Source organism: Glycine max, chromosome 16 (assembly GCF_000004515.6).
Source record: "Glycine max cultivar Williams 82 chromosome 16, Glycine_max_v4.0, whole genome shotgun sequence".
Taxonomy (NCBI): domain Eukaryota; kingdom Viridiplantae; phylum Streptophyta; class Magnoliopsida; order Fabales; family Fabaceae; genus Glycine; species Glycine max.
In genome coordinates, this window is record NC_038252.2 from 5,531,515 (window position 1) to 5,559,297 (window position 27,783).

A 27,783-nucleotide genomic window follows, 5' to 3' on the forward strand; every position below is an offset into this window, starting at 1 on the left:
ACCTGAAACATATTTTATTTTTTTAATAAATTAATCCTGTCAGCAATTAAATAATTTTAAAAAATATTTTTCATATGAAAAATAAATAGACACCTATCAGTCTACAATTACGACATAATAAATCAACGTTTGAAATTGAACACAAAAATTAAAATTATAAATTTTTTAAAACTATGAAACAAAATGTCTCAATTAAAAAACAAAAGATTAAAATTGTGAACTTTTTAAAAGTAAGAAATAAAATATCTTAATTAAAAAATGAAAATATTAAAATCATAAAATTAAAAAAAATAAAATAAAAAATTATATTTCAGCCAAAAAAAAATCACTCCGTGAGGACGTTATCACTGTAAAATCCTAATCTGAGGACCATACTCACAACAGTTCATAAGTGGGATATCTATCATACATCTCTAGCCAAGATAAGATTTCCACACAAAAATCTGAAGAACCCAATCCGGAAGATAAAAAAAGTTCAAAAACATCTTCATTACCCCTCAAACTCAAATATCTAATGATCTAGAATTAGTATAAGCGCTAACACAAATGCAGTAATTCGTCATTCCACATATGTACAAATTTTATCATATGATTATAATTTTTAGCACACTTTTTTTACTCTAATTTTAACATCTCAAAATTTTTTTATCAAGCATTATTCTAAAATAACAATTTATATTTCCAGAAAGAACATAATCAAATCTAGCAAGCCGAAAGCCCAATATTTTATAATTTTAGGAATGAAAAATCATCCCTCCTTTTGCCACTCTTCAAAATTCCTCATTCCAAACATGTCCTAATTGGCACAATTGAGCTTTTGAGCCACACATGAAGGTTTTAAATGTGACCCTTTGATGGCAGCCATCCCTAGCTACCAGCATGGACATAGAATTTCAAAAAAGTAAAGTAAATGTGCAATTACAAAAACATCACTGCTTTTCAAAAATTAAGAAATAAGTGGTGGGTCAAAAGTGATGCTTCCATAACACATATGTTGCTGTGATCCATATATGTTTAGTCAACAAAGTACCTAGCAATAACATCAAATTTAAATCTAAAGCTTCACTTTGCAAATTCCACCTTAGTGTGAACGTTCAAGAATTGAAAGACTTCAAAGAGATGAAACAGGGATTGGAGGAATCAAACACAATGGCAGATATAATGTTTTAGGGGTAGTTATAGTGGTGGTAACATTTACAAGGACTTTGATGTCTAATTTAACAAAAAGAGGATAATAAACTCAAGACTCAAGAGGTGAAAATGGATTGAACATGTACTTTTCAGTTTTCATATTGTTAAGTTTAAAATTTTAAATCTTCTATGGTGTCTATAAATATATTTTTGTGAGGAACTGACTATTTACATCCCATGTTTACTAAGTACACCCCGTTTTCCTTTTATATTTTAATTGGCCATATTTGGGCTGGGCCCTGACCACGCCATCCAAGCTACCAATGCCTATAGCCAGAATCATACATTCAAACATGTCATACTTCAGATCACTGCTCTTCTTTTAGTCTGAAAAAAGTAACAAAATGATTAGGAAAAAAGGCATAGAACTCAAACACGAAGAAAACGGCTTCTATTATATCCACTTTGATAGCATATCTTCTTCAATTTGGCTCTTTTTAACACAAGAATTTCCAAGGATCGCAATATGTCCATCATCAGCATGCTACGTAGATGTTAGAAAACAGAAATGAAACACAAATTCAAGATTCGCTTAACAAGACAGAAGAATCACTTGTCTTGAGAAGAGTGACGTGAACTAAGGTTGAGTTTTTTGTTTGGCACAATAAAAAAAATTGAAAATTTATTACGGGAGAGAAAAGGTTAAGTAAAACTTGGAAGAGAATAAGGAGTCCTCTACAACAGAAATTCTATATATAAATATGAGAAAAAAAGAGAATGCAACGGATTTGTCTAATCCATAGTCACCAACCAGAAATGCAATATAAGTACCAGTACCACTAGTGATTATATTACAAGACTTATAGAAAATTATGAACATTTTTTGACTTACAAAAAATTGACAAGTAAACGGGGAATCCAGTACACAATTCACAAGAATGTGGCAAATCCTACTGTAATTAGCACACTTTCTCTAATTGATTAAATATATTAGAGAGTATGTCCCTAAAATTTCTCTAGAATTAATGCTAGGGAGACGAAAAGATAAGAAAAGGCTTCCAAAAAAGAAAAAAAAATCTCCACCCAGAAATTTAATAGAATTAAGGAGTATATAGAGTAGCAATGATCATTGGTATTGACAAGGTTGTGTTAGTAAAAGGGGTTAGTCCTTTGTAACGTCGAAGAAAAATATGTGAGGAACCAAAAGCAATGATCATTGGTTTGACATGTAGAGTCCAGACCATACATAATCAAAATTACTAGCTAACACGGAGAATTAGTCTTTAAAGAAAGTGACATAATCTCCAACAGATTAGATGCTTAAAAAAATAAAACATTATCCCCTTTGAAAAGGTTGGGTAATCAATCTCAAAGGCCAGAAATACACTGGTTATGGAAAAAAGGTCCACACACTTAGTCTATTTGATGCAGTTTAGAACCTGTTTACAGGAATTCTATCAAGTTGGTTTGTAAGTGAATCCAAATTATTAAACACTAAATTCTAATTAGGAAAGAAAATAAACCATCCTATACCCTTTGTTTTCCAATTAAGGCTGGAATTTTATGCTCTTGGATCAACTAACTCCAAACTCGGGCTGCATGTATCTTGTATTCAAAACGTTTTTTCGTTAATGTTTATATATTTTAATTGAAAAGGTGTCTAATAATACAAAAAACTAAAATATCATATATATATATATATATATATATATATAGAGAGAGAGAGAGAGAGAGAGAGAGAGAGAGAGAGAGAGAGAGAGAGAAGTGCTTTCTCATGAGCTAATGAATTATGAGTCAAAATATTGAAACTGAAGCTTGGTCCATTTAACAAAAATGTGTCATGATTTTCAGCTTAAGCAGTAAACACAGCTCATTAGCTTGTAATCATTGCTTATTGAGCTGTTATCGAATCAAGCTATGAATTGCTTGCAAGTTGGCTCAAAGCCAGAAATTTAAGTCAACTAGTTCCTCATATACTTTACAATATGAATAAATATCTCATAAAAAAATGTGCACTAGAAAACCTTTACTTTTCAAACATGTGTGAGGCACAAACGCACAGCAAATACTGGCCAACAATTGTGCGCACAATCGGAGAGCATGACATATATTTTTTAATTTGTTTATAAAATTAAAGAATAATTTGGCTATATTAAAAAAGAATAATTTGGACAATGTTACACATAGATGGAAGAGTGTCCTGTGTCCCAACACAAGACTCAATTTCAGTGCAAAACAGCATAGTAGCACCTTAAATACAGTTACTACTCACGGGTTAAGTTAAAGAACTCAAGAGAAGATTATACAAATTCATTGATTAAAAAAAAAAGATAAATAATAGCCAGAGAGAAATGGACAACATGAACTTTTAAGTTTTACCTTTTTACGTATTCTTCAAAAAAAACAAAATTACCTTTGTACTTGAAGAAGCAGAAGGTTGCCTGCTGACCTAATCCATGCTTATGAATTTCTGCATGCACTTGGGGAGCCTTAAAAATAGTTAATTCTATGATAAAATTTCTCATAGAAACTGGTCCAGTGTATATTAAAATTTCTCAATCAATCACTTTGTTTAGTTTATTCATGATTCACCAATAGAACATATGTTTACTGGACAAAATTTTCAAAATTCAGTAAAATTCCAAAATCATGGACGAAAATCCGCATAATTGGATTATGCCCAACTTCACTATGAAATTCCATGATCTCTAAGACAAACCATACTCTCATATTGTCAAGTGTAACAGCCGATATCAGAACCATTCTTACATGATTCCTGGGCAATTTATACAAGCACAATATTTGCAGCATTCCACATTAATTCGTCCTCTCATATATAGGGGCAAATCCCTTCAATAACACCGAGCAGTTGAAACGATGCCCAACTCATCCCATGACCGAGAAGATGAAACAATGTGGGAAGAAGTACTGTTAAAAATAGCATCCCAGGGACGTGGCCACATGATCAGAGGATCACCACTGTCTAACATGTACGAATCCGCACAGTACTGTTCCGATGACACCATGTAAAAATAGAGAAGAGTTGTATGGTTCACTTCAAATTCATGATTAGACAAAATTTTGAAAAGACGTTGATGTTGGCTTTGAGCTAAAGTCTTCACTACTCTCTTCTTGGTGTACTTCGCATGAACACAGACCAACAAAAAAATTCAGATATTGAAAATTCAAAATCACATTTGTTACAAAGATGAAAATTAGTAGGAAAAAGACCATGAGAAAAGAAAACAAAATTGTGACAGCCAATTCTATATGACACAAGGCTATCACACTTAAAAACTCAGAAGAGATCACAAATGCACTAGCAAGAGCACAAAATCTAAATATCAAAACATCGAAAGATACAACAAGCCTTAGCAGCCACTTCCAAGGACTTGCGATATAATCATTTTAAGGGTCTCGTCCTATTGAAACGAAACTTCCTGTTACACGTAATTTTGATAGCAAAAGACTTCCTATGAGACTAGTACTGATACAAGGATGAAAATACACCTAGAGGTAATCTCAATTTGTGGTATTCTTTCATTATAACATTTCATTCTCTTAAAACATTTGTTATCTAATGATGATATATTGTTTGTTTGATAATGATAACGATAATGTACGCGATAACAATGATAATAAAGAGATGACAATGATGATAATAAAGGTAATGATATAATAATAGAGGTAATGATCAGAATGACTATATAATAAATGTTAAATTAGTTTTTATATCTAATTTATTATTTAGATTCAATTTGGTCATTTAATTTTTTTGGATTTAATTGGTCCTCTAATTTTTTTAAAATGATTCAATTTGATCCTCTAAATTTTTAAATTGATTATTTTTTTTGAAAAAAATGTATTTTGTGAGGATTTAAATCTATTTAGTGATGGCTTTGAGCCGCTACAAAGTATGTTTTTTTTACAATTTAGACTTAAGAACCAAATTGAATTGATTTAAAAAATTAGAAGATTAAATTGAAAAAAAATAATAATTTAAGGACCAAGTTGAATCTAAAAAATAAATTAGAGGATAAAAATAACTAATTTAACTTATAGTAAATGATGGTAATAATAATGATAAAAATTTACAAAAACTTGATAATACTAAGTATAATTGTGTATGAATTTTAATATTTAATTTAAAGCTTAAATATTTTTTCCTATAAATATATATATTTTATTTTAATTCTTATAAATTATATTTATTTTAATAATAATGTGACATCATGATATGATAACATTAATATTTTATTTATTATATCACTATTTTTGTAACAAAAATTGACAACATAAATTAATGGTAAATAATTTTGGAATTTGCAGGGATTAAAACTTTTTATTTTACAAAAATTAAAATAAAAAATACTAAAATGTAAGAATGAAAAATATATATTTAAGAAAAAATATTTTTATTTTATCTAATTTATTTATTTATTTTTCTCGTTATATTTTCATTAAAAAAAAGATGTGTTGAAGTTTATCCATACCATTCCTCACTCACTCACGTTATGTAGGTCTAACACAATCTATGGCGTGACATCTCCGGCAACATTTAACCGCGCGAGGGCCACGTGAAACCTCAATAGTACACTCCACATTCAATGAATACACCCTTATCGCAACCGACTGAAAACAAAAGTTACAATTAAAAAAAATAGCCAAATTCGTAATTCATCTCTTAAATTTAATATTTGAATGTATAAAAAATATGATAAATTAATTTTATAGATAATTTAATAATAAATTAATCATAAATTTTATAATTTAATATCAAATTAATTTTAAAATATAGTTTATTATTAAATTGATCATTAAATATAATAATATAATTATAAAATAATTTCATAAATTTAATAAATAAATCTAATTTGTTTTAATTTATGAAATATTTAGTGATTAAATTTAGAGGGTGTTTGGTTTGACTGTTTTCTATTTTCATTTTTACTAAAAATAGAAAATGGTGATGAAAATGCGTTTGATTGAATTTTTGAAAATATTTTCTCAAACGAATAAAAAATTGGAAACAATAAAATCTCATCTTTAGTGTTTTTAGTTGAAACCAGAAATCTCATCTTAGATAAAATGAAAACGACAAAGAATGTAATTTTAAGTAAATTTAAAAATAATTTTCTCTTGAAAACGCATTTTTATTGTTTTTATTTCTTAAAAGGAAAAAACAAAATGTTAAACCAGACATATTATCAGAATTTTAATTTTTTAAAAATGAAAACAGTTTTCACAAAATAAAATTACAATCCAAACACACCCTTATATTTTTTTATTTTTCCATGAATCAAATTTTCACCTAGCACTTTGTAGGATAAAAAATATGTATTTACCCTTAAAAAAGTCAAAATCAACAGTGGCAGTGCCGTAATTCCACCAAACATTAAATGGACATTTACGTAAAGCACGAAAAATGAACCTCATTAAAAACTCTTTTGGTCTTTCCTCTTTCGTTCTCTCTCTTTCACTCGCGTCTTCGAGTTTCACAGCGAAGTCGTAGGAGGTACTCTCTCTCTCTCTCCTCTCATCTTTGGATCCCCAAATCTAGGGCTTCTTCTTCTTCTCTGCAAAAATTCGTTGAATCACTGTCTTAATTTCCGTCATCAATTTCTGATTTCGAATCTTCGTCTTTGTTTACTTTACATCGTTGAACTTGTGTTGTGCTTACTTCACTGTGCTGATTTTGATAAGCTCTTATTTTTATCTTTGAATGTTGGGTTCGGATCTTCAATTTCGTTTTGTGATCTTGCTTGTGATGTTTAATTTTCAGTGTGTGTGCTGGTGTTTGTGCGAGATGTGAGTGAAGGTTTTTGTTTTTGTTTCATTTCTGTGTTTTTTTTTATTGAGTTTGAACTTTTGTTGCTGCTTTTTGTGATTTGATTTCTGATTTGTGATAGTGTCTTGCTGCGATGAGTTTGGTAGCTTCGATTTTGTGCGGAGTTGCATGAAAGTCAAATGTGGAAAATGGAAATCCATGTTCTTGAAAATGGATAAATTAGATTTGGGAGCTCTTTTGTTTGCTTTTTTATGTGATGGAAGGATTAGAAATTAGAATTATGTTTTTTCCTTTTTTATTTTTGGGGTTATAAGGGATAGCAAAGCCCCACTATACTAGAATACTAAGAAATGGTATGAAATTGATGTAATTTAAATTAAAATTTGAAGTGGGAATTATTGCTTGCTTGAAGTAGGAATTATGCTGTTGTTGAAGCATTTTCTTTTCCCCCAATTGCATGTTTGCTATGCCCTGTTTCTTGCTGTATTTTTGTGTTGATTTACTTCTTTAATAAGGTCTATATTGTGTTTATGATAACTTGTTAGGGTTTCAAAAGATGGAGAACATGCAGAGCTTCTGGCAATTGGGCGATGAACTCCGTGGACACTCAAAAGCATCGGAGGATCACAAATGGTTAATGGTTGCTTCGAAATTGGCGGAACAGACAAGATTGAAGGGGGAGCGTGTGAACAACCTTGATCTTTCAAAGGGCCCCATTGAAACAAGGTCAAGGGATAAATTTGGGTTCCAGGAAGAGAACAAATTTGATTCTCTTAACTTAAGCATGTTGAACCTGGACTCTAAATTTACTGAGAATGTGAGCAAAAGCTCGCTTCGAAATGGTGTTTATGGTATGAATGCAGTGTATCAGAAAAACAATGCAAACTTGGTGAGTAATGTGATCAGTAACAAGTACAATGGTAATATTCTTCATAACAAAGAGATCAACAACAACACCAACAATGAAAGCAACAACACAAATGCAACCGACAAAAGGTTTAAGACCTTGCCTGCTGCGGAGACACTCCCGCGCAATGAGGTGCTTGGAGGATACATCTTTGTCTGTAACAATGACACAATGCAGGAAGACTTGAAACGTCAGCTATTTGGTGTGTGCTTATTAGTTATTAAATGACATCTATTTTTCTATCTTGAATGTTATTAATCAAATACTTCATGATGACTGACTCTTTCAATGTTTTTTGATAGGTTTGCCTCCAAGGTATCGAGATTCTGTTAGGGCTATAACACCTGGGTTACCATTATTTCTTTATAACTATACTACTCATCAGCTGCATGGTATTTTTGAGGTAAGCTATTCTAGTTTTCCAACCACAGTTAATTATCTTGTGCTTCAGACTCTGCAGGATGTACCTTATTTTAGGGCTATGAAATATTGAAATTGTCTCCCCAGTTTAAATGATATTGGTAAAAAGTGAGTCTAATTATAATTTCTCAAGGAGAGACATTGCCCCCAAGAACAGTTAAGTAACCTATTTGTGTTGCCCAATAGCTAGAGTCTGTGTTAAACACATGTTATAGACATGGACATATTGTCTCCATTTTTAGAAATGATGAACATTCTTCTGTCATTGTTACTCATACATTTAGAGCATGTTTTGATTAGATTATTTTTAGATATTATAATCTAATCGATAGAAAAAAGCTGATGTTAGAGGGGTTAAATGATAAAAAAATTGTATTCAGCTGTTGTGGCATAGCTAGTGATGGGGTTACCCAATGCATAGGATGAAAATGACTTTGTGTTCTAATTTGGTCTCATTGTTTTTGGTTTCTCCCTTGGGTATGTCTGTCTGATTAGAGACCGGGAATAATCTTCTATATTTGAAAAAATGTAGATAGTTTCTTGCATCCTTTAGTATTATTATTTTTAACCACTTTTCAAATATAATGGCTAAAATTGAAAAAATTTAGTTGATTATTTGCTTACCTTGAAATTGCAGGCAGCAAGTTTTGGTGGCTCTAACATAGATCCAACTGCCTGGGAGGATAAAAAATGCAAAGGCGAATCAAGGTTTCCAGCTCAGGTAGTAGAATATAGAATATTTTGAAATGGTGGGAGACCATGTATGAGCTTATCTGTAAATCAATGAATAAAACAATATTTTTGTTCCTTCTCTTCCTTGTAGGTAAGAATCCGTGTCAGGAAGCTCTGCAAGGCATTGGAAGAAGATTCTTTCAGGCCAGTATTGCATCATTATGATGGGCCAAAGTTTCGTCTTGAGCTGTCAGTTCCAGAGGTATGAAGGAATGTTGCTATTTTTTTAAACTAAAAAGAATCATTTCATGACATTGATTTGTCACCGTTGGTTTCTGTCTTTGATGGAGTGGAATTTGTTATTGTTATTGGATATATTGCAGACTCTGGATCTGTTGGACCTATGTGAACAAGCTGGTTCAGCAGCATAAGCAAGAATCGCACAAGGAATGAATGTGCAAAATAGGTAGTAGGTTTTGGTGTGCCAGCTGTGTGGTTTTGGCAGATTTTCCGTGAAGCGTAAGCTTGGAAAGTGGATCATCATCTTCTTGGGGAAGTAAAGGGAGCGTGTTGAGAGTGAGAGACCCTTTGTTGGTGAATAAAAATGGTTGTGGTATCTATCCCCTTAAAGGTGCTTTGTAGCATTTGCATGAACATTTAATACCTTTGTATGATTAAGTAAAAGTACAGACTTGGTATGCAATCAAAGAGACTACTGTTTGTACTGCTAAAACATGAATCTGTTGAACCAAGAAAAAAATTGAAGTCAAAAGCTTCATGTATTACTAAACTCTGTTGAGTTGGTTGAAGTGATCTTTTTTATTTTATGGGCAGTTTATTGCCGGTTTTTTTTCTTCATAAAAAAACATTTTTTTAAATAATTACTTTTTAAAGTTTTTCATGCATATTTTTTATCTTTTCATCAAAGAAATCAGAAATTTGGAAAAAAATTAAAATTTGACTAAAGCCAAGTTATAAATTAGGCTTTTGTTAAGTAATTTTTTATGGTGCTAAATAAATATAAACTAGTTTTTGTTTTCAAATCTATAAAAAAAATAATCATTAGAACTTTGAAAGAGAGATTTTGAAGAGGGTATCGGTGTTTTGAAAATTGGATCTGTTGGAACCGGTCCGTTGGACTGGTGATTCGGTAAAGTGTCTGGATGGAGAAAAACTACTTGAATGGGAAAATGGGTCAAAATTGGTATAGTTAGTCAGAAAATGGCAATAGGTTAGTTCACAGCGGCAATGAAAATATTTAATACAAAGTTACCTTAATTTTTTGAAAAGAAAATAAAAAATAAATTTAAAATATGTCATTATCTTTTTTTTTTGTTTTCTTTCTTTCTAAATATAAACTTGCTATTGTTGATGAATTGATGTGTATTATTGATACTTAAGCTTAATTAAGTACTATGCATTTCATTTGAACTTTTGTGAGCATTTTAAACGAAAAAACCTTATAAAACATGATTTTAGTTTTAGTTTTTAATTTTATAAAGTTATGATATTATGTTACTTTAATATTATTGTGTTGTTTAAAAATTATTAGTTTACTAATATTGATTTGATTATGGTTCAATTATTATTTTAATAATAATTACCCTATCTTTCTTTCTATTTTATCTTTTTCACAAAATTTCTTCTATTTATAAAACTTGTACAAAATTCTCTGTTTTATAAATGTTACACTTAAATTTAGAATCTTTATATTTGTATACAATTGAAAAAAGTATCCAAACATAGAATAAATTTTATTTCATTATACAATTTTTCTTTGCGTTGTAATCATTTCATAGAATTTGTTAACACCCAAATTATGTTACAAGTGATGAAATTAAGATGTTAAGAATTTCATAGAATTGTTGTCAGCTAATATGGAATTTGCCTAATTTTAATGTTAACTGGATCAATTTGACTATGTTTTGTATTAGCTTAATGGTATAATTTGGTTAATTTTAGCCGAATGAGGATAAGAATAGTTTGGTTGAATGCAATATTAGTTGAATAAGTAGATTAAATGAATGTGGATAAGGTCAAGTAGGACTTGGGTATGAGAAATCAAGTTAATTTAATTATCATGTTGATCCATCTCCTCGGACTGCAAAGGAAGGCGAAGATAAGATAATTAGAGATTATTTAGAATTCGATTTCGATTTCGAAGATTCATTAGAAGCTATTTGTGATGTCATTTTGATTCTACAGACATGATTTGCTAAGCAAAATCAAGCTTGTCAAAAAGTCAAAGACAGTATGAGGAAAGATTATTATGATGATCCTTTGACTGAACACTGTAGTTTAGGTCACTCAGGTTTCTTGTATTACACTTGAGATACAATGTCGCAGTGTTCTATCCACCTATTGACGAAATGAAGTGTCATATAAAGCCATTAATGATTACGGTAATGGTTGAAGGGGAAATTCTAGTTGAAGGTGGTGCTTGCATCAATATTTTACCTGTAACAAAGTTGAAACATTTCAAGAAAAAGGTTGAGGATCTATTGCCACACACATTATGGTATCCAATTTTAGCGGAAATTCGTCAAATACTCATGGCGTAGTTGCATTGGATGTTACAATTGAAAGTCATCGACGACTGATTATTTTCATGGCCATTTCATCTCAAGCCAATTTCAATATGCTTTTAGGGCACGAGTGGATGCAGTTTCGTCTACAATTATTTTTCTGGAACAAGGAAAGACATTTAACATTATCAAGCTATTTTGCTCAAATGTTGACGTATATTGCCGAGAAGATGGTTGTGACTAATGTGGCTGAGAAAATGGAAAATTCTCGATCAACACTCACCAACCTAGCTCTAAATAAAGTGAGTTATGTTGCTCAATTTGCTTCTTCTAGTAGGTCAATCCACCCTACCCTGCTTAAGGTGGGTTGAAAGCAGGCTGACCGCTACTTTTGCCACCCTTGAAAAATATACTTCAAAAGATAAAACAATCAAACTTAAAAATGAAATAGTCATATAGTATGCATATCGGTAATGATGCATCACATGATTATAGATTTGGTGGGAAAACTTTTGGCTCTTCTCACAACAAAGAGATTAATGTTGTTATAGCACCAATCCTCTCACACTCCTTCCCCTTTCATTGCTGTACCTAAGATGCCAACATCAAACTTCAAAAGGATCAAGATTCAAAAATATCGAAGTGAAGTTGTAACCTTGATCCCTGTTTAATCTTGGGCCCAGGGGAGGGTACATTTCAGTTGGTCCAATGTGAGGGGTTATCATTAACTTCTATGACATGTCAGGTACACCATCGTGGGGTTGTGGGAGGGGAAAGTTGGTTGGATGCTAAAAAGGATCTAGCAATTGAGATGGTGGCACCTGCATATACTTTGATGTTCAAGTTAGTAAAAGTTTTAAGTTGTGTGGAATTACTATTATAGGTGTAAGTCAAGGAATTACTTGGCCTGAAATGGATATCTACTCAAGTTGAACAATACCATGAACATAGTCAAGGTTTCAGCATTGGACGACTAGCTTCTAAGTAGGCCTTACTAGCTTCGTAGTTAAGTTGTTTGAAAACAAAAACATGAAATCTTCCAATAAAGGAATTATTAAGTACCTTCCATATGCTTGCATCAGAAAAAAAATTAATGTCAGATGTGGTATTTTTTTGGGTCCTGACATAGATATCTCCCAATTCATTGGACCAGCGACTAATCTTGCTCGTGGTATTATGACTGTCGTTGGCCCGAAGGGTTTTCACACATGACGGGGATCAAACATGGGATTCCCCACTAAATAGATCATCCTCATGTGTGAACGCAGGGTGCCTAACCACTACGTTAAACCGTCAGGATATGTCAGATGTGATATGAGGATATTTCCAAACACAGTTGCAGCAAGTAAACGAACATGCTTGTGTGTGTAACAAGATGCAGTTTATATAAACACCCAAAATAAATGCAAGGAATGAGGCTGTTACATATTAACAACTTTGCATAAAAAAATATTTCTCAAATTTATATTGAAAGGAGTGAAATAATTATGGTTTTACAAGACATAGTCATACCCCTCCCAAACAAAACCCAGTACAAATGTGTGCAGTTCTTACTAGTTCCACTCAGAATCTTTACAACATATGGTGAGGTTAACACTGACCAAGCCATGGAGATATCTTAAAGTGCAGCAGACACAAGAAACGTTTGAATCCTCTGCAACAACTCGGCCTTTACGGAATCAGGAATCGAGGCTGCAAGAAAAAGGTTTGACAAGTTCTCTCTGTTGTCAGTTGGACATTATTGTGCAAAGGAAAACCCACACACCGTGGTATAATCGTTCACTTTCTAATATTCAAACACATAATACAATGCTCAATAAGGGCTACTTATAACATTTCTCAATAGTTTCTGAAGATTTCCTTGCATTTGACCTAATGTGGTGCTTCAACCATGTAAATTCAAATTTTCTATATGCACAACAACATCAAAAGGTCTTATCCCACAAAATGAAGTTGGTTACACAGATTGCATGATGCCAAAGGCTCAGTAACTTCTTATATGCAGAAAAGAAAAGTAAATCAAATTATGAAACAATTAATTAACTACCTCGTCCCTTTGGAGTGATTACATGTATAAGTTCATCAACAGTAACATTATTCCTCCCTTTCTTCTTCACAACGGCTCTGCAGTAAAAAGGAAGAAACAACAATTGAAAGGATGTACAGCGAGGGAGAATATCTGATATTACCACAGAATCATTTTGTGTGCAGTCACACAGTCCTAAGTATTAAGTGCCAACTAAAGCATATACCAATGATCCTAGGCACTACATACAAAAAGCAGGCACCAAACCAAGCCAAAATAATTCATTATTCCCTTCTGCCAAACAATACAGCTTGTATAGAAACAACTTTGCATCAATGTCTATCCAAGTAAAGAGAAATTGGAGCATGATACATCTTTGTTGAGCCAGTACAAACATGATAAAACAACTTGAACTTGTTTGGAAGAGGACATAACCACAGTGCTAATGAAACTTTCATTTATAATTGGAAAGAAGTCAGTTTAGTTATTAGATATTTTAACCAAAAGCTATAATACTGTTGGATGCCTAGAGTATCCGAACCTTTCATGTCTTTGTCTATTCATACTATGCGAAAAAACATTTTGAAGGGTATCTATATATGAGAACATGTTGGGCTCGTTACTCCCATAAGTAGAAGTTTCTACTTAGAAAATTAAGAGACGCTTGTGCTAGTGCTCTGAATGGGAAATCTGAAGTGTAGAAATAGATGACAATGAATATTTAATTTCAAATTTGAGTCTTTCTGTTTTCCCCTCTGCTAGAAAACACTTAGTGAACAGAGAGAGTAATAGCAATACACTTCCCAACACTTTCTTTCTAAAATTCTACATTTCTACTATTTGAGAATGACACCGTCCCAGAGGAAGATAAAATTCACATAATCGTGTCGGAAAGAGAGTTATTAGCATTTCTCTTGAATTGATAAGAAGATAAATGTTAGCAACACATTCTTTAATATACTATTAGTTGATATTTATTGAAAATCACATTTTTTCTTTCTTTCAGGGGTTAAAAATTTGACGTAGTGGTAAAGGGAGAAAGGAAGGAGGGAGAATTTATGGGTTCGAATTCTCCCACAAACAAAAAAAACTAACATCAAGCAACAAACATTTGCCGATAAAAAAAGAATTGATGAATAACATTTCTCTTAAATAGTAAATAAAACTAGAACCCCAAAAGCTCCTCGCAAATCCTTTCTAGATTAATGAATAACGATGAGAAAAATAAAAATAAAAAAATTACCTGCAGAGAGTTTTCATTTCATCCTTCCAACCGCAATCAACAAGCCTTTCCCTCAACAGCTCCATGAGACGCTCCTTCTCTCCGGTCTCGATCAACTGAACAACAACATCAACAACACAGAGATATAAGGTTGGTTGCATGGTTAATAAAAAATGGAAGAAGAAAAAGGTCACGGGTTCGATCGATCGTTTCTGCTAAGAAAAAAACTAAATAAACTACAATTAACATTTGCCGATTAAAACAAAAAAGGAACGTAAAAAACTTTACCTTTCAAGACCCATAACCACTCCAACAAAGAAGTAACTCAAAACTGAAAAAAAAGAAGAAAAAGAAGAAAAGATGAAACCTTGATGTTGATGAGCTCTTGAAGCGTGGGTTCCCTTTCAGGGGCATTTTCGGCCACATCTGGTGTGGGGGGTCGATTCACTGACGCCTTCGGCTTCCTTATGTTTCACAAAACAATCAAACAAACAAACCCAATTACGTGTCATGCTGAAAGCTTACGAGGATCGTAACATTTTATTTTAATTCGAAAAAAAGAAGGGTTTTTTTAAATTGTTTTGATTTGAAGGAAGAAGGTACTGCAGGTGAAGGCGTGAAAGAAATTGTGGGTGCTCACATAAAAGTTAGTTGAAGTTGCAGATACGATGGTTAGAGAGAGAGAAGATGAGGTCGATTGCTGAGGGTAGCCAAACGCACTGTCGCCTATGCCCTATTTCGCGTCTTCGCGTTCCTCACTGGCAACTTTTTTTCCTTTTCGCCTTAAACGACGGATATTGTATTTGCAAATTAGACCCGCCTTGTTTCGTTTCTCTTGTTGTTCTTGTTTTTTTTTCTCATATTAACAAAAGTCGTATATATATATATATATTTATGGTACTTTTTAATATCTTTAAGGATTAAATTTTATATTTTTATTTTTCAAGAACATATTTGTAACATTGAAAAAATGAAAAAAAAAATTATTAAGATAAATATGTCCATATTCTAACAATTCACGTTAACAATCATTTCAGTAATAAATTTGTCCCTCCAGTTATTTTATAAACGATAACAGTCACATAACTAAATTTTGTATTTTTAACTTTCAGGAACGCATTTGTCAGCAAATTATATATTGATGGACAAAAGTGACTATTTATCCTATTATTTTTTTAAAATTTTAATTTTTTACTTTTTATGAATATCATATTCAACTATTTTTAATCCAGCCACATTATTTTGATTTTTTTAGTTCCTATGACGATAATTAAAAATAATATAGACACTAAAAATTAAAAAATATCATATAATAAAAAATCTTTTTAACTATAGGAATTAAATAAATAATTTAGTAATTTTTTTAAAGTATCATACAATAGAGTTTTATTTTGATAGTAGTATGATTTTTAGAGTAAATATTTTAAAAATATAATAATTTTTAATTGTATGACCATACAAGACGACTTTGTAGTATCACAACATTACAATAAAATTCTTTGAAAATTTCTATTTTTGTACACAATAAATATAAAGATTTTAGCTTAATTGTACTTTTGGTGTTTTTGATTTTAGTCTTTTAACTAATTAGGTCTCACCGGTATAAAAAATGAACAATTTTAGATTCCTACCAATTAGGTCAATTGGGTCTCCAAAAGTATCACAATTGTACAATTAGGTTTCAATACAATGGGAAAGTGTGTGCCAAGCTCTTCTGCCTAGTTCTCTAAATCAGTGTTAACAAGCCAACATCCATTTTCATCTCATCTAATCAAGTGTTGAATGTAGCTCTTCCATGTTTCAATGACCCTGACAGATGAACAATATTTGATCACCCAAAGAAAGCACACAACTACACAAGTAAGAACATAACTTGTGCATTGAGCTTTGGCATTTACTATAAATGACAAGACTTTGGTAGTGCCTTGTCTTATCTCAGCAAGTCAGTATGATGAAAGGCTATACCTGTATATATCTGCTTCAGAAATACCAAGCATTATGAAAGAAAGCTTCATAGAATTCTCTCTTCGGTCCATGAGTTCCAGCCAATACCGGGGATTGGATAGAAGTAAAATCTTTGAAAGTTTCTCAGCTAATATAAAGGGCTTCAACACCAAACACACTAGGATATTTGACTTTTGTACTGCTCTTGCTCAAGTAGTTCTGAGCAAAAATAAATGGTATCCTTTGAACCTAGTGTAGTATACTCATGTTCTTGCAACTAGGATGTGATAACATGTCATTTTGTGATATTGTTACAGCTCTATAGCAACACTTCTTCATTTAGCACCATAACTATTTTCAAAATGACATCAGGTGATCAAGAAGTATACATCAGTATAACTCACTTCCTCACCTTTTGTTAATAATGAAAGAATCAAATATGTTCCAAAATGACCAGTATTTGCTACACACAATGTGACACCCTCTACCCCTCACATATATATTAATAAAGAAATAAAAATTCAAATATTAATTAAAAGTATTTTTAAAACATTTTTAAATACAAGCCTTTCAAATGGGTAAAAGGCTCACATTCACTTTTCTAACATCATCATAAAATTTTTCTAAATAAATAATAAATTCACTTTGGCTCAAAGAAGGCCATCTAAGTTTCATACAATTAATATAGAACCTATATCCTAATGTCACATCCTATCAGAGCGTGGTGTTTCCGTGTCCTCTAGCATGAGGTTCTTCATAGTCATCCACCTATTCATCTGCTCCCCCGAACATAAAGTTCAAGATCATCACAGGATCCAAACACAAACAGCAAACCGGGAATGAGTTATCACATTTCTAACTACTAGAGAGAAATAACACAACATATAGTAGCCAAATACAATTTACTTAGCATATCTCACATTATTTCATCACTTTGTCATTCATCAATCACACTTTTCATCCATCAATCACATCTTTCAATCATCAATTACAATACACAGGAATCACACACTTCGATCAAGACATAATAACACATCAATTTCATAATAAACAATTAGCAAGCGTATGCAACAGTTATGCTAAGACTCAAGCCTATATGCAATGTGGTACCATGTTAGTGAAAAACCTCGTCGGGCGCCTAGGAGTACATGACAAGACAAACCACACAATAGTAAGTCAAGTCACTCTCACTAGGTAATATCATAGGGAGACCAGTCAGGGTCACAGTGTTTTACGAGAATGCTCCAACCATATGGGATCAACACAGGCTTAAAGGAGCACTCAAACCGTGTGACCCCAAGGCCTACACTCCGAAGAGTCCGTCAGGGCCTCTCACTCCTGATTCAGGTCCAACCCAGAAAATATTTTAGCACACAAACTTTATCTATGAACTGTACAAAACACACGACTCCTCAATTGTTCTAAAAAAATAGTTTTAACTCGTCGTCCTAAAAGGGACTTAACATTAACTCGTCGCCCTTAAAGGGACTTAACATTAACTCGTTGCCCTTAAAGGGACTTAACATTAACTCGTCGCCCAAAAATGGACTTAACATTAACTCGTCGCCCTTAAAGGAACTTATAGTCGTGTGATTATACAATTCATAGTTCATACTCAATGCACACAATATCTCAATCACATACACAATTTATCACATACACTCGATCTCAATCACAATGGTATAATATCAAAATAGTATGTTATCACACCTCATGGATCATGTACACTTTACTTATGAACTATGCAATACATACATTTACTCAATTGTTTTCAAAATTATTTTAACTCGTCGGGTTCTCACAGTGGATCCCATCACAATACTCGTCGCCCTTAAAGGGTCTTACAATTGTGTGATTGCAATTCATAGTTCACAACTCAATACATACATCTCATCTCAATACACATGTATTTCATCATCCGTCACATGTTCCATTTATCACATACGCACAGTTTGAATCATCATTTCATAACCTAAACATAACAATTTATACAAAAGACTTTATCACAACATGGGGTGTAAAACCTCTGAAATAGTTTCTCACAATTGTATCAAAATCAATTAATCAAAATCATGGGTTAAACACAAAGACATCAAGAGCACTCAAGTTTATCAATCAATTCTCATCAAGACATCAATTGGTACATAGAACACAATAATATTGTATTTATAATCATAAAGAAAAAGTTATAATTCAATAAACATCTTAAAATAAACCCAAATTTAGTTCTCTAAGGATCCCTACACATGTTCATTCTAACCCCCAGTTGCGATAAACTCATCCCTTATCTCTAAAGCGGACTCACGTGTCTTCCCACAGCGATAGCGTCATCTCTAACGGTTCCCTAAGATTCCTCCAGTTTTTCCTCCGACTGCTCCGATAGAGTTCCCAAACGTCAGAGAAACGGAGAAAGGATTAAAGCCTCCATTAGGACTATCTTCATGCGATTCCTTTTTCTCCCTCCACGAACATTATCTCGCAAATCCCAACGGTCAAAGCGTGCGCAACTGAATTTTGAACAACATATCCAAATTATACAACAATCCAACGGTTAACGAAACGGGGATCGTAGTTTTACCAAGATAACTCTGGGTTTCTGCGGGAAAGAAAAATGCTACAATGCGAGAGATATTTCTCTTAGATCAGACGTGATATCGAAATTCCCAACGGTGAGAATGCTCGGAAATGGATTTCGAACATGCTACTTAAATTTCACGACGATCCAATGGTGAATGAGTCTGAGATCGTCATTTTTCTGAGACAGGTTTGATGGTATGCGGGAAAAAGAGAGGATTTTGGGAGAGGAAGACAGAAAAAACGAAATTGGTAGGCAGAAGAGGCTGAGAAGTCTGTTTGAAAACTGACCTAGCATGTCGCTATTTATAACTAGGGGTATTCACGACCTATTATTTACTTTATTTATTTATTTTTATTATTTTATAAAAAAAGAAACTCTATTTTATTCTTCATCAAATGAATAATAAAATACCTTTCTTATTTTCTCTCAAACCATTATTTTATTATAACTATTTTTCTTTATTTATGTAATTATAAAACATCATTATTCTCTAAAATTTTATATACGAAAAAAAATGAGATGTTACACACAAGACATGATAGAAACTGTTAGGAAAGAATATAGCAGCAAAAGAAGAAATATGACATAGAGAATATATTAGGAGACAACAATCTTATTTAATAAGAACAAGCAGTTAACAACAAACAATAAAGCAAACAAAGAGTAAAATTAAAGTTCAAAAAATGAGTTTAGAATAGCCTATTTTGAAACACGCAATGCATTATCTTTAGAGAGAAAACGCTCCAATGTAATGGTACTTAAAATTAATGCACTCTTCTCTTAAGATAGGTCAACCTGTTGGATCAAATGTGTGCAGTGAAAGATCCCTGAACCAATGAAGGCTAATGTACTGTTTCTTGTGTCTATTTGAGACCAGGAAGCTGAATATTTATAGGAAAAGAGATGTACTAGTATTGCCCACTAAAAGTGCAACATGCAGCAAAAGAAACAAACTCAAGTAAAAAGGGAAATTCCTAAAATGTAGGAATTAAAAAAGATAGTGGGATACTTTTACGGGAAACCAATTCAAAAAAAAAAACATGTTGTTTTCTAAAAAAAAATCTGATTAACTTTAAATTTTAAATTATAAAATAAATATTTTCTAAGAGAAACTCTAAGTGGCAACAAGGCTCCACCCTGGAGGCTTCTTGAGTTTCCTTCTTTCATTGTCTTCCTAATTCTCAAAACTTCCTGCCAGTGTCCAGCCTCTGCATATTAGAGAAAGCAGAAAGAACAACATTATTCTGAGGTTCCAGAGCAAGAATTTCCTTCACCACTCTTTCAGCAACCTCAGTATTCCCACTATTCGTGCTAGCTGCCAACAAAAGCTCCCAAAACAACCATGTCAGCTTTCCACAGCATTTCTTTCACCAGCTCCACCGCTTCTAGCAACCTACCCCCTCGCCCATGAAGATCAACCAAGCACCCATAATGCTGAATCTTCAGCTCAATTCCATACACCGACTTCATCGACCGAAAAATCTCACAACCAACATCAATCAAGCCAGCATGACAACAAGCCGACAAAACTCCAACAAAGGTGACACCATTGGGAACAACAACCCACTCCCTCAAATCAAGCACATCATCCACGTACCCATAAGCACCCAACCCACAAATCATAGCATTCCAAGTAACAACATTTCTCTCCGACATTTCATCGAACAACCTTCGCGCCATCGCAATCGCCCCATTCTTCGCATACAAGTAAACCAACGCGGTCCCGAGAATCACTCCATCTCCAAGTCCAACCCCTTTCACCATCATAAACTCATGAATCCTTTCCCCGAGCTCGAGACAACCCGACCGGGCACATGCGGACAACACCGACGCCAAGGTGGAGCCACTGGGCTCAAAGCCCTCCCCAACCATATCCTCAAACAGATCCAAAGCCTCGTTGGAGCAGAAATTCTGAGCGTACCCACAAACCATAGTGGTCCAAAGACTCGAACTTTTCTCAGGCATTTCATCAAACACGCGACGGGCACCGACGCAGTTTCCCTACACAGAGTAACACCTAACCAAAGCATTAACCACGTGGGAATCAAAGTCCAACCAGAATTTAATTGGGAAGCTGTTAACGAGCGCAAATGCGAGAATGCCTTGAGGAGGAAGAATCAAGAAAGTTAATTAGGCATGCATCGATAAACTAAGTAAAATCCTAATCCAATACATGTTTATTTTATATAATTAAAATTTTATAATAAATAAATATTCGTAAATATAAAGATTAAATTATTGTTAAAATTTGTAATAAATAAATATTTTTAAATATAATTTATAAGATCTAATTATCCAATTCATCAAAATTAATAATAATAGTTAATTTAATTAATAACAATAAATTTATTATAAATTTATATACACTTCCAAAATAATATATTATTGTAATTAATGTCTTCTAAATGTATGTTAATAACTTAATATAATTTCTCTCTTATTTAAATAAAATTATTTTTTTAAAAAAATAATTAATATATGAAATAATATGAGTTTGGTATTATATAAAAGAACAAAATTTAAAAGATTGAGACTTTTAAAGAGAAATAAAGATAATAAAAGAAAAGTATTTGACAAATATCTAATGTGTTATCTCACATCTAGAGAAAGAAAAAATAATATAGGTAAGATAATTTGAGGCACTGACAACAACAAAATATGAATTTTTTTTATTGTGAGTTTTATTTCAACGGATTTATTAAGAACTAACTTTTTTTGGATATTAAAATTAAATTTTTTATTATTTAAAGAACTAAAAAGACAAGCATGCACCCATTGGTTAACTTAACGAAGTCAACAGAAAACGAAGTGGCGCGAAACAGGTACCATAAGCACAACTGTGGTCACAACTACCCTTACGTTAACAACAACAACACTCTTACACGAACCCACCCCCAAATATCTTCTATGATACAAATACCACAAAACAAAACTCACCCTGTGCACAAGTCCCAACCAAAACCCGCGTCTCTTCACTCTTCAATTCAATGGCTTCCACGCCCTTCTCCACTTTCTGCCACTTCCACAAACCCACCCTCCTTTTCTTAGCTTCCGACGGGTTCAGGCTCGGTGGCGCTCCGGCGATCGCCTTCGGAAAGGTTCGGAAGAACCGCAAAATGGGAATATTCCCCGTTTGCAGAGCTGGTTCTGCCGTCGTCTTCCGCGACCTCGACGCCGACGACTTTCGCCACCCTCTTGATCAACAGGTGCGCCCAATTTCACCTTTCTTCTTGCCGTTTTGGATCGATTTCTCTATATACACTTATAAGATAGAGAAAAAAAATGAATTGAGCTTTTGCCATGAGTTAAAATTAACTTATGCACCTAACCACTTTTGTAAAACTCTCTCATCATCGCTATCTTCTCCTATGAGTAGTATAAATTGCGTAAGTAGTGGAGATATAAGGTTGGTTGGGCGATTAAGAATGAAGAGAAAGGTCGCGGGGTGGATCCCCTGGTAATAAAATCTAACAATTAACATTTGTTGATAATTTTTTTTTTTTTTTTGCGTAAGTTGTGTTTCTCTTTCATGCTTATTGTCTCGTGGGAAGTGCTAATTATTGGTGCTATGGTTTTCATTTTAATGTTCCAGAATACGCTGCTACTGAGAGCAATTCCGGGATTGAACGAACTGGGAAAAGCTCTTCTAGGTAATACGCATAAGCTAATTTTAACTTATGGTTGAAGATTAAATCTTTTTACCCCCTTATTTTCTCCCCGTATGAGTGTTTATTGAGAAGTTTAGTCAAACAGGGCCTTACATAAGTGCTTTCAATGTAATTCTCCAATCAAAATTGGAGTCATAATCTATGCTGACTTATAATGCAAATCTTTACTGTGTAGATTACCAAAGTGAAACCACAATTCCGTAGGAGAATAACACCAAAAGCACATAAGGAAGTAGTTTCATCCTAAAGTATTGACTCTTCATTAATTGATAAATGTTATGTTCATTGGTGCATTAATAAAGTGTCAATTGTTTATTGGCTTAGTACAATTGAGGTAGGTATTCTTGGGTAGTATTTGGTATGCACACAGAATAGGATGAAACCAAATGAATTAGAAAGGTTTTGTTCTGTTCTCCTAAATTTCAACCATTTAGTGGAACCAAGATGTGCCATTTTTTTAACTCCATATTTTGTTGTATTCTGTTTTTCAAAATGTACCAAACATGGAAAAGAACCCTGTGTAGTGTGTTGTATTGGATTCCATTCCAACATATCGGCCAAACTCAGGTAGACAAGAACCTCTTATATTCAAAAAAAGAATCTCTCCTATTCATACCCCTCAAATATTTTCATGCAAGTCATGGGACAACACTTAATCTCACTATAACTTTTTCTGTGTGGCCCAGATTGTACACACACTTCACATAGTTTATACAAGTATCTGAATTTATTTAAGTTGATAGAAAAAAGTCACTCTGTATATTTGCCCACATAGCTAGCCCCTACTTTATATGTTTTGCAGAATAACAGAACAATCAACAAATAACAATCAGTAATCTAGACTTAGAGAAAGTAGCTCATGAATGGTTTTATTATATCTTTAATAGCTAGGACTCCTCATCTGTTCATAATATTGTTTGCATGGTTATGGTGTAGTTATTGTTTTCCATATAAATAGTGAATTTGTCTGCTTTGATGTGATGATCAATGATGCTCAACTGCATTTATGAGGCACAGAACTCCACCACTATACTAATTATGAATTTTCACTGTTTAAATGCATTCTTTCATATCCTAGTGGGAAAATAGTTGCCATTGTAGTATGTCCTTGTTTTGGATATATAGCTTTTGTTACTCAATTTCCTTACGTTCAATGATATGTTTGAATAATCTTACACTGTGAACTGGCAAGGTTGCTGTATGACATTGTTCCCTTTAAATGAATTTCAGGAACTGTATCTGAGCAGGTTATGCTCCTTGAAAACATTGGGACATCCGTCCTTGTTTCTAAAAATCAGGTATCCTTTAGACTAAGTAAAATAAAATATACTTCAACAAGTTCCTGGCAATGGGCATTATAGGCAGATATGCAATATAATAGATAGTTTTTTCTGTTTTGAATAGTCCTTGCCATTTTGTGGAAATGCAGGGTTTTGTTGTAATCCACTGTTACTACATGCAAAAGGATGAAAATACAGTCATGATACTGTTGTGAATCCATTTACATATTTGAGCAAGTTTAAATAAGTAAATGCATATGCATTACAAAAAGCAATGCATGTTGGCAAAGCTCTATAATTATCTGTGTGAATTCCACTTTCTTATATTTTATTCCTCAAAAATGAAGAATCAGAGTGCATTCCATTGCTTTTGTACCTGTATATATGAATGTGCATGTGCATCTGTGCAACTATTCTTGATAGGACAGTAAATTAACTTGTCCAACTTAGCCATGTTGGTTGTGATTAAATATACGAGAGCTGTGAAGTATCTGCGCTTCACATTTTTTATTTCCACTCAGTTGAGCTGTGCGACATAATTGCTTTTAAAATTACATGCAGTTAGTGAATTTTCCTGTCTGCAATTCAATAATGATAACATGGCATGTTTTTATTTTATGCAACATGGATCAACAAATAATGCATTTACGTTTCCTGTTGAGTTGTTGCCATCTAATGTTACCTCAAATAAGTAAATATACTTTTCTTCTTGTTTTGTCAGCTTCCTGATCTTTACCACCTAATGGTCGAAGCTGCCGAAATATTAAATGTAGATGCCCCTGATCTATATGTTCGTCAAAGTCCTGTGCCAAATGCATATACATTAGCTATAAGTGGTAAACGACCTTTCGTTGTCATTCATACTAGCCTTGTGGAGCTCCTGACAAAAGCAGAGTTGCAGGTTCTTATTTGTTTCTTTGTTATGTCTTTTTAATTTTCAACCCAATTTCTTAACTAGTTTAGCATCCACGAAGTTCCCTCCTCCACCCCAAAATTCAGCGCAGTCCATATTCCACAAGCAATAAGATTTTGGAAGATAGATTTTGAGGTGAATGATGTTGGATGTAGATTAAATGATATATAGGTTCTTGAGTTATTCTATTTCAAAATTCCTGATCAATTTATTAGTCAATCCATATTTTTCTGTCTTATCCATTGTTCTGATTCCAAAATGTTATTAACTTGTAATCAGTTCACTTTAACAGGCTGTTTTGGCTCATGAGCTGGGTCACCTAAAATGTGATCATGGTGTGTGGCTTACATATGCAAATATTCTAACCCTTGGAGCCTATTCTGTACCTGGTAGGTGATATGGAGCATTTTTGTTTTTAAGTTTGCAATAATGTATCAATACCCACACATGGATATGTTATACATTATGGTAAAGTAGTTAACTATGTTGGATGATCAAAGTTGGAGAAACATTTTTTGTCTGACTCCTATGGATTGAACCGGAATCCATGTCACTCTTACCACTAGTTAAGTATAACAACCTTGACGACTTACTGATAATGCAAAATTTTTGAACAATTTTCTTTCACCTTTGAAAGTGTAGCTTATTTTGACGGTGGATATATATTTTACTCTATCGGTTGTGGCTCTTGTTTTAATATTGATGAGAACAAGGAGTTTTTTCATACTTTTTTCAACCGAGTTATTCATAACTAGTGCCATTTGTTGTAGGTATTGGCGGTATGATAGCTCAGACTTTGGAAGAGCAGCTGTTCCGCTGGCTTCGAGCAGCTGAGTTGACTTGTGATCGTGCAGCTCTTCTTGTTGCTCAAGACCCTAAGGTATGCTACTATGCTGATGTCAGAAGTTATAATCTATCTGTAGATTGATTATTGTACATTGATTGAAATATTGAATTATTAAAAATTTATTCCCCAACCCCACAAGAGGTTGTCATCTCTGTCCTCATGAAATTAGCTGGGGGATGTCCATCTATGGCTGATCAACTAAATGTGGATGCATTCCTGGAGCAAGCTCGCTCTTATGAAAAAGCTGCTTCCAGCCCAATTGGGTGGTATATAAGGTTTGTAGCGTCCTGTTTAGGGCAAGTTGTGCTGTTTTGTGATTTTTATTTTTTTCATTCATAAGCTAAACTTCTGCTGCTGATTAAGGAATGCACAAACAAGGCAACTGTCACATCCTCTGCCTGTTCTACGTGCTAGCGAAATTGATGAATGGTCAAGAACTCCAGCTTATAAATCTCTTTTGAAACGAGGAATTCAGATCAAATCTTAGAACGAAATGTCTAGCAGTGCATGCATGGAATTTGTTGAAAGTGCACAGCAGCTCAAGGTTCTTCAAGGTTAATTTCTTAAAACTACAATTTCTGCTTTATTTTTCTAAACTTCATCTATGAGAGTAATATGGCCAACAATAATTATTAGACTTAATTACAATTTTTGTCTTATTACTATTGTTGACATTCAAATTTGGTCTCCCTATTTTTTTCTCAAATTTAGTCCCACAACTATTTTAATTTGTTCAATTTTGGTTAATCTATTAATTTGACATCTAATATTTAATGCAAATGTTGACATGACTCTATGTTACACTCTCATCAGCACATCCATGCTGATATGATACTTTTTATTGCACTTAGCATTTCTGTTAGATATTGAATGTCGAGTTAATGGATGGACAAAAATTGTACAATTAAAATAGTAAGAGGAATAAATTCACAAAAAAAAAATAAAAAAAAATAGGGAGACCAAATTCAAATTTGGATGATAAGTGGAAGACTAAAAAGTCTATTAATATATGAAGTCTATTTGTATAACTGTATAGGTGATGGGATGTAATACATGTAATTTGTAGATATTTCAAATAGTATATGAAAATGGATTACATATAATGACAAAAAACGAAGTCCACATTCCTTTCAGCAGTAGTATTATTACATTTTTAAAAATATGAACGTCCACCCATTTTGGATGGAAGAGAAATATAGGAAGAAAAGAAAAGATAAAGAGAGAATGTGATAGATGCTCTAAGTAATGTGATGGAAAAAGTAGAAAGGAATAAGAAGAAAATAGGGTGAAAAATGAAAATAGAATGGAAGAGACAACAGATGTAAATATAACTACTCTTACAGTTTCCACCTTCCTACTCGGTTTAGGGAATAATAAGTACACCAGTAACGTTGGTTTTAGCAAATGACGAGCCATAACCCCGACTTATATTATATCTCCACATAATGTCCATTTTTGGTTACTTGGTAGCAATTTCATTTCTCACAACTTTTTATTTACTTTATGGAACAGTTAGTGCGTGGTGGCAGATGTTCAAATGGTTTCAGGCGGAAGTAGCATTTATTATGCATCTATCTACGGCTGCTGCAAACGTGTATGTATTCACTGTGTTATATTAGTCAACCTGTAAGTAGAATTTTGGTGAGTTGGATTATTATTTCATAGAAATATTGGTTCTGGAAAGAAAAGAATTACCTGTACAATTCTAGCTTAGAAAATTTCTCGGAGTAGAAAACACTATTATGTAAGTTTTATGACCGAAAATTTTTATTTGTTGTATTTTACACTATAAGCTAAGCTCTTTTTGAATAGTACTAAAACATTGACTGTTTCCAATATTGCTATTAGATTATATAAACCAA

At 33.0% G+C, this 27,783-nt stretch overlaps 4 protein-coding genes across 6 annotated transcripts; 3 read left to right on the forward strand and 1 right to left on the reverse strand.

Annotated features, from left to right (window-relative positions):
* The first annotated feature begins 6,564 nt into the window (after nucleotides 1-6,564).
* On the forward strand, nucleotides 6,565-9,745 carry LOC100775724 (B2 protein-like). The gene is made up of 6 exons (NM_001252937.3): nucleotides 6,565-6,646; nucleotides 7,465-8,028; nucleotides 8,129-8,229; nucleotides 8,884-8,967; nucleotides 9,070-9,180; nucleotides 9,302-9,745. Exons 2-6 carry the CDS (start codon nucleotides 7,476-7,478, stop codon nucleotides 9,347-9,349), a joined length of 897 nt encoding a protein of 298 aa, NP_001239866.1. The 5' UTR covers nucleotides 6,565-6,646; nucleotides 7,465-7,475; the 3' UTR covers nucleotides 9,350-9,745.
* A 3,140-nt stretch (nucleotides 9,746-12,885) lies between these two features.
* LOC100500039 (transcription and mRNA export factor ENY2) lies at nucleotides 12,886-15,539 on the reverse strand. The gene is made up of 5 exons (XM_003547599.5): nucleotides 15,332-15,539; nucleotides 15,059-15,155; nucleotides 14,713-14,807; nucleotides 13,491-13,567; nucleotides 12,886-13,135 (listed from the first exon to the last, which is right to left on the reverse strand). Coding segments are annotated over exons 1-5 (345 nt in total). The 5' UTR covers nucleotides 15,334-15,539; the 3' UTR covers nucleotides 12,886-13,061.
* Nucleotides 15,540-20,107: 4,568 nt separating this feature from the next.
* LOC106796362 (uncharacterized) lies at nucleotides 20,108-21,448 on the forward strand. Its single transcript, XM_014768555.3, has one exon. The coding sequence runs from the start codon at nucleotides 20,621-20,623 to the stop codon at nucleotides 21,341-21,343; it is 723 nt and encodes a 240-aa protein (XP_014624041.1). The 5' UTR covers nucleotides 20,108-20,620; the 3' UTR covers nucleotides 21,344-21,448.
* A 538-nt stretch (nucleotides 21,449-21,986) lies between these two features.
* LOC100776801 (protease HtpX homolog) lies at nucleotides 21,987-27,741 on the forward strand. 3 transcript variants are annotated; one of them, XM_003547600.5, is made up of 9 exons: nucleotides 21,987-22,419; nucleotides 22,806-22,863; nucleotides 24,112-24,179; nucleotides 24,883-25,062; nucleotides 25,367-25,463; nucleotides 25,845-25,954; nucleotides 26,063-26,196; nucleotides 26,285-26,475; nucleotides 27,434-27,741. In XM_003547600.5, exons 1-8 carry the CDS (start codon nucleotides 22,201-22,203, stop codon nucleotides 26,406-26,408), a joined length of 990 nt encoding a protein of 329 aa, XP_003547648.1. In that variant the 5' UTR covers nucleotides 21,987-22,200; the 3' UTR covers nucleotides 26,409-26,475; nucleotides 27,434-27,741. The 3 variants fall into 3 exon arrangements, with proteins under 3 accessions (XP_003547648.1, XP_006599033.1, XP_040866740.1); XM_006598970.3 differs by lacking the exon at nucleotides 27,434-27,741 and having other exon boundaries at nucleotides 22,034-22,419; nucleotides 26,061-26,196; nucleotides 26,285-26,425; XM_041010806.1 differs by lacking the exons at nucleotides 26,285-26,475; nucleotides 27,434-27,741 and having other exon boundaries at nucleotides 22,034-22,419; nucleotides 26,061-26,198.
* Nucleotides 27,742-27,783: the final 42 nt, after the last annotated feature.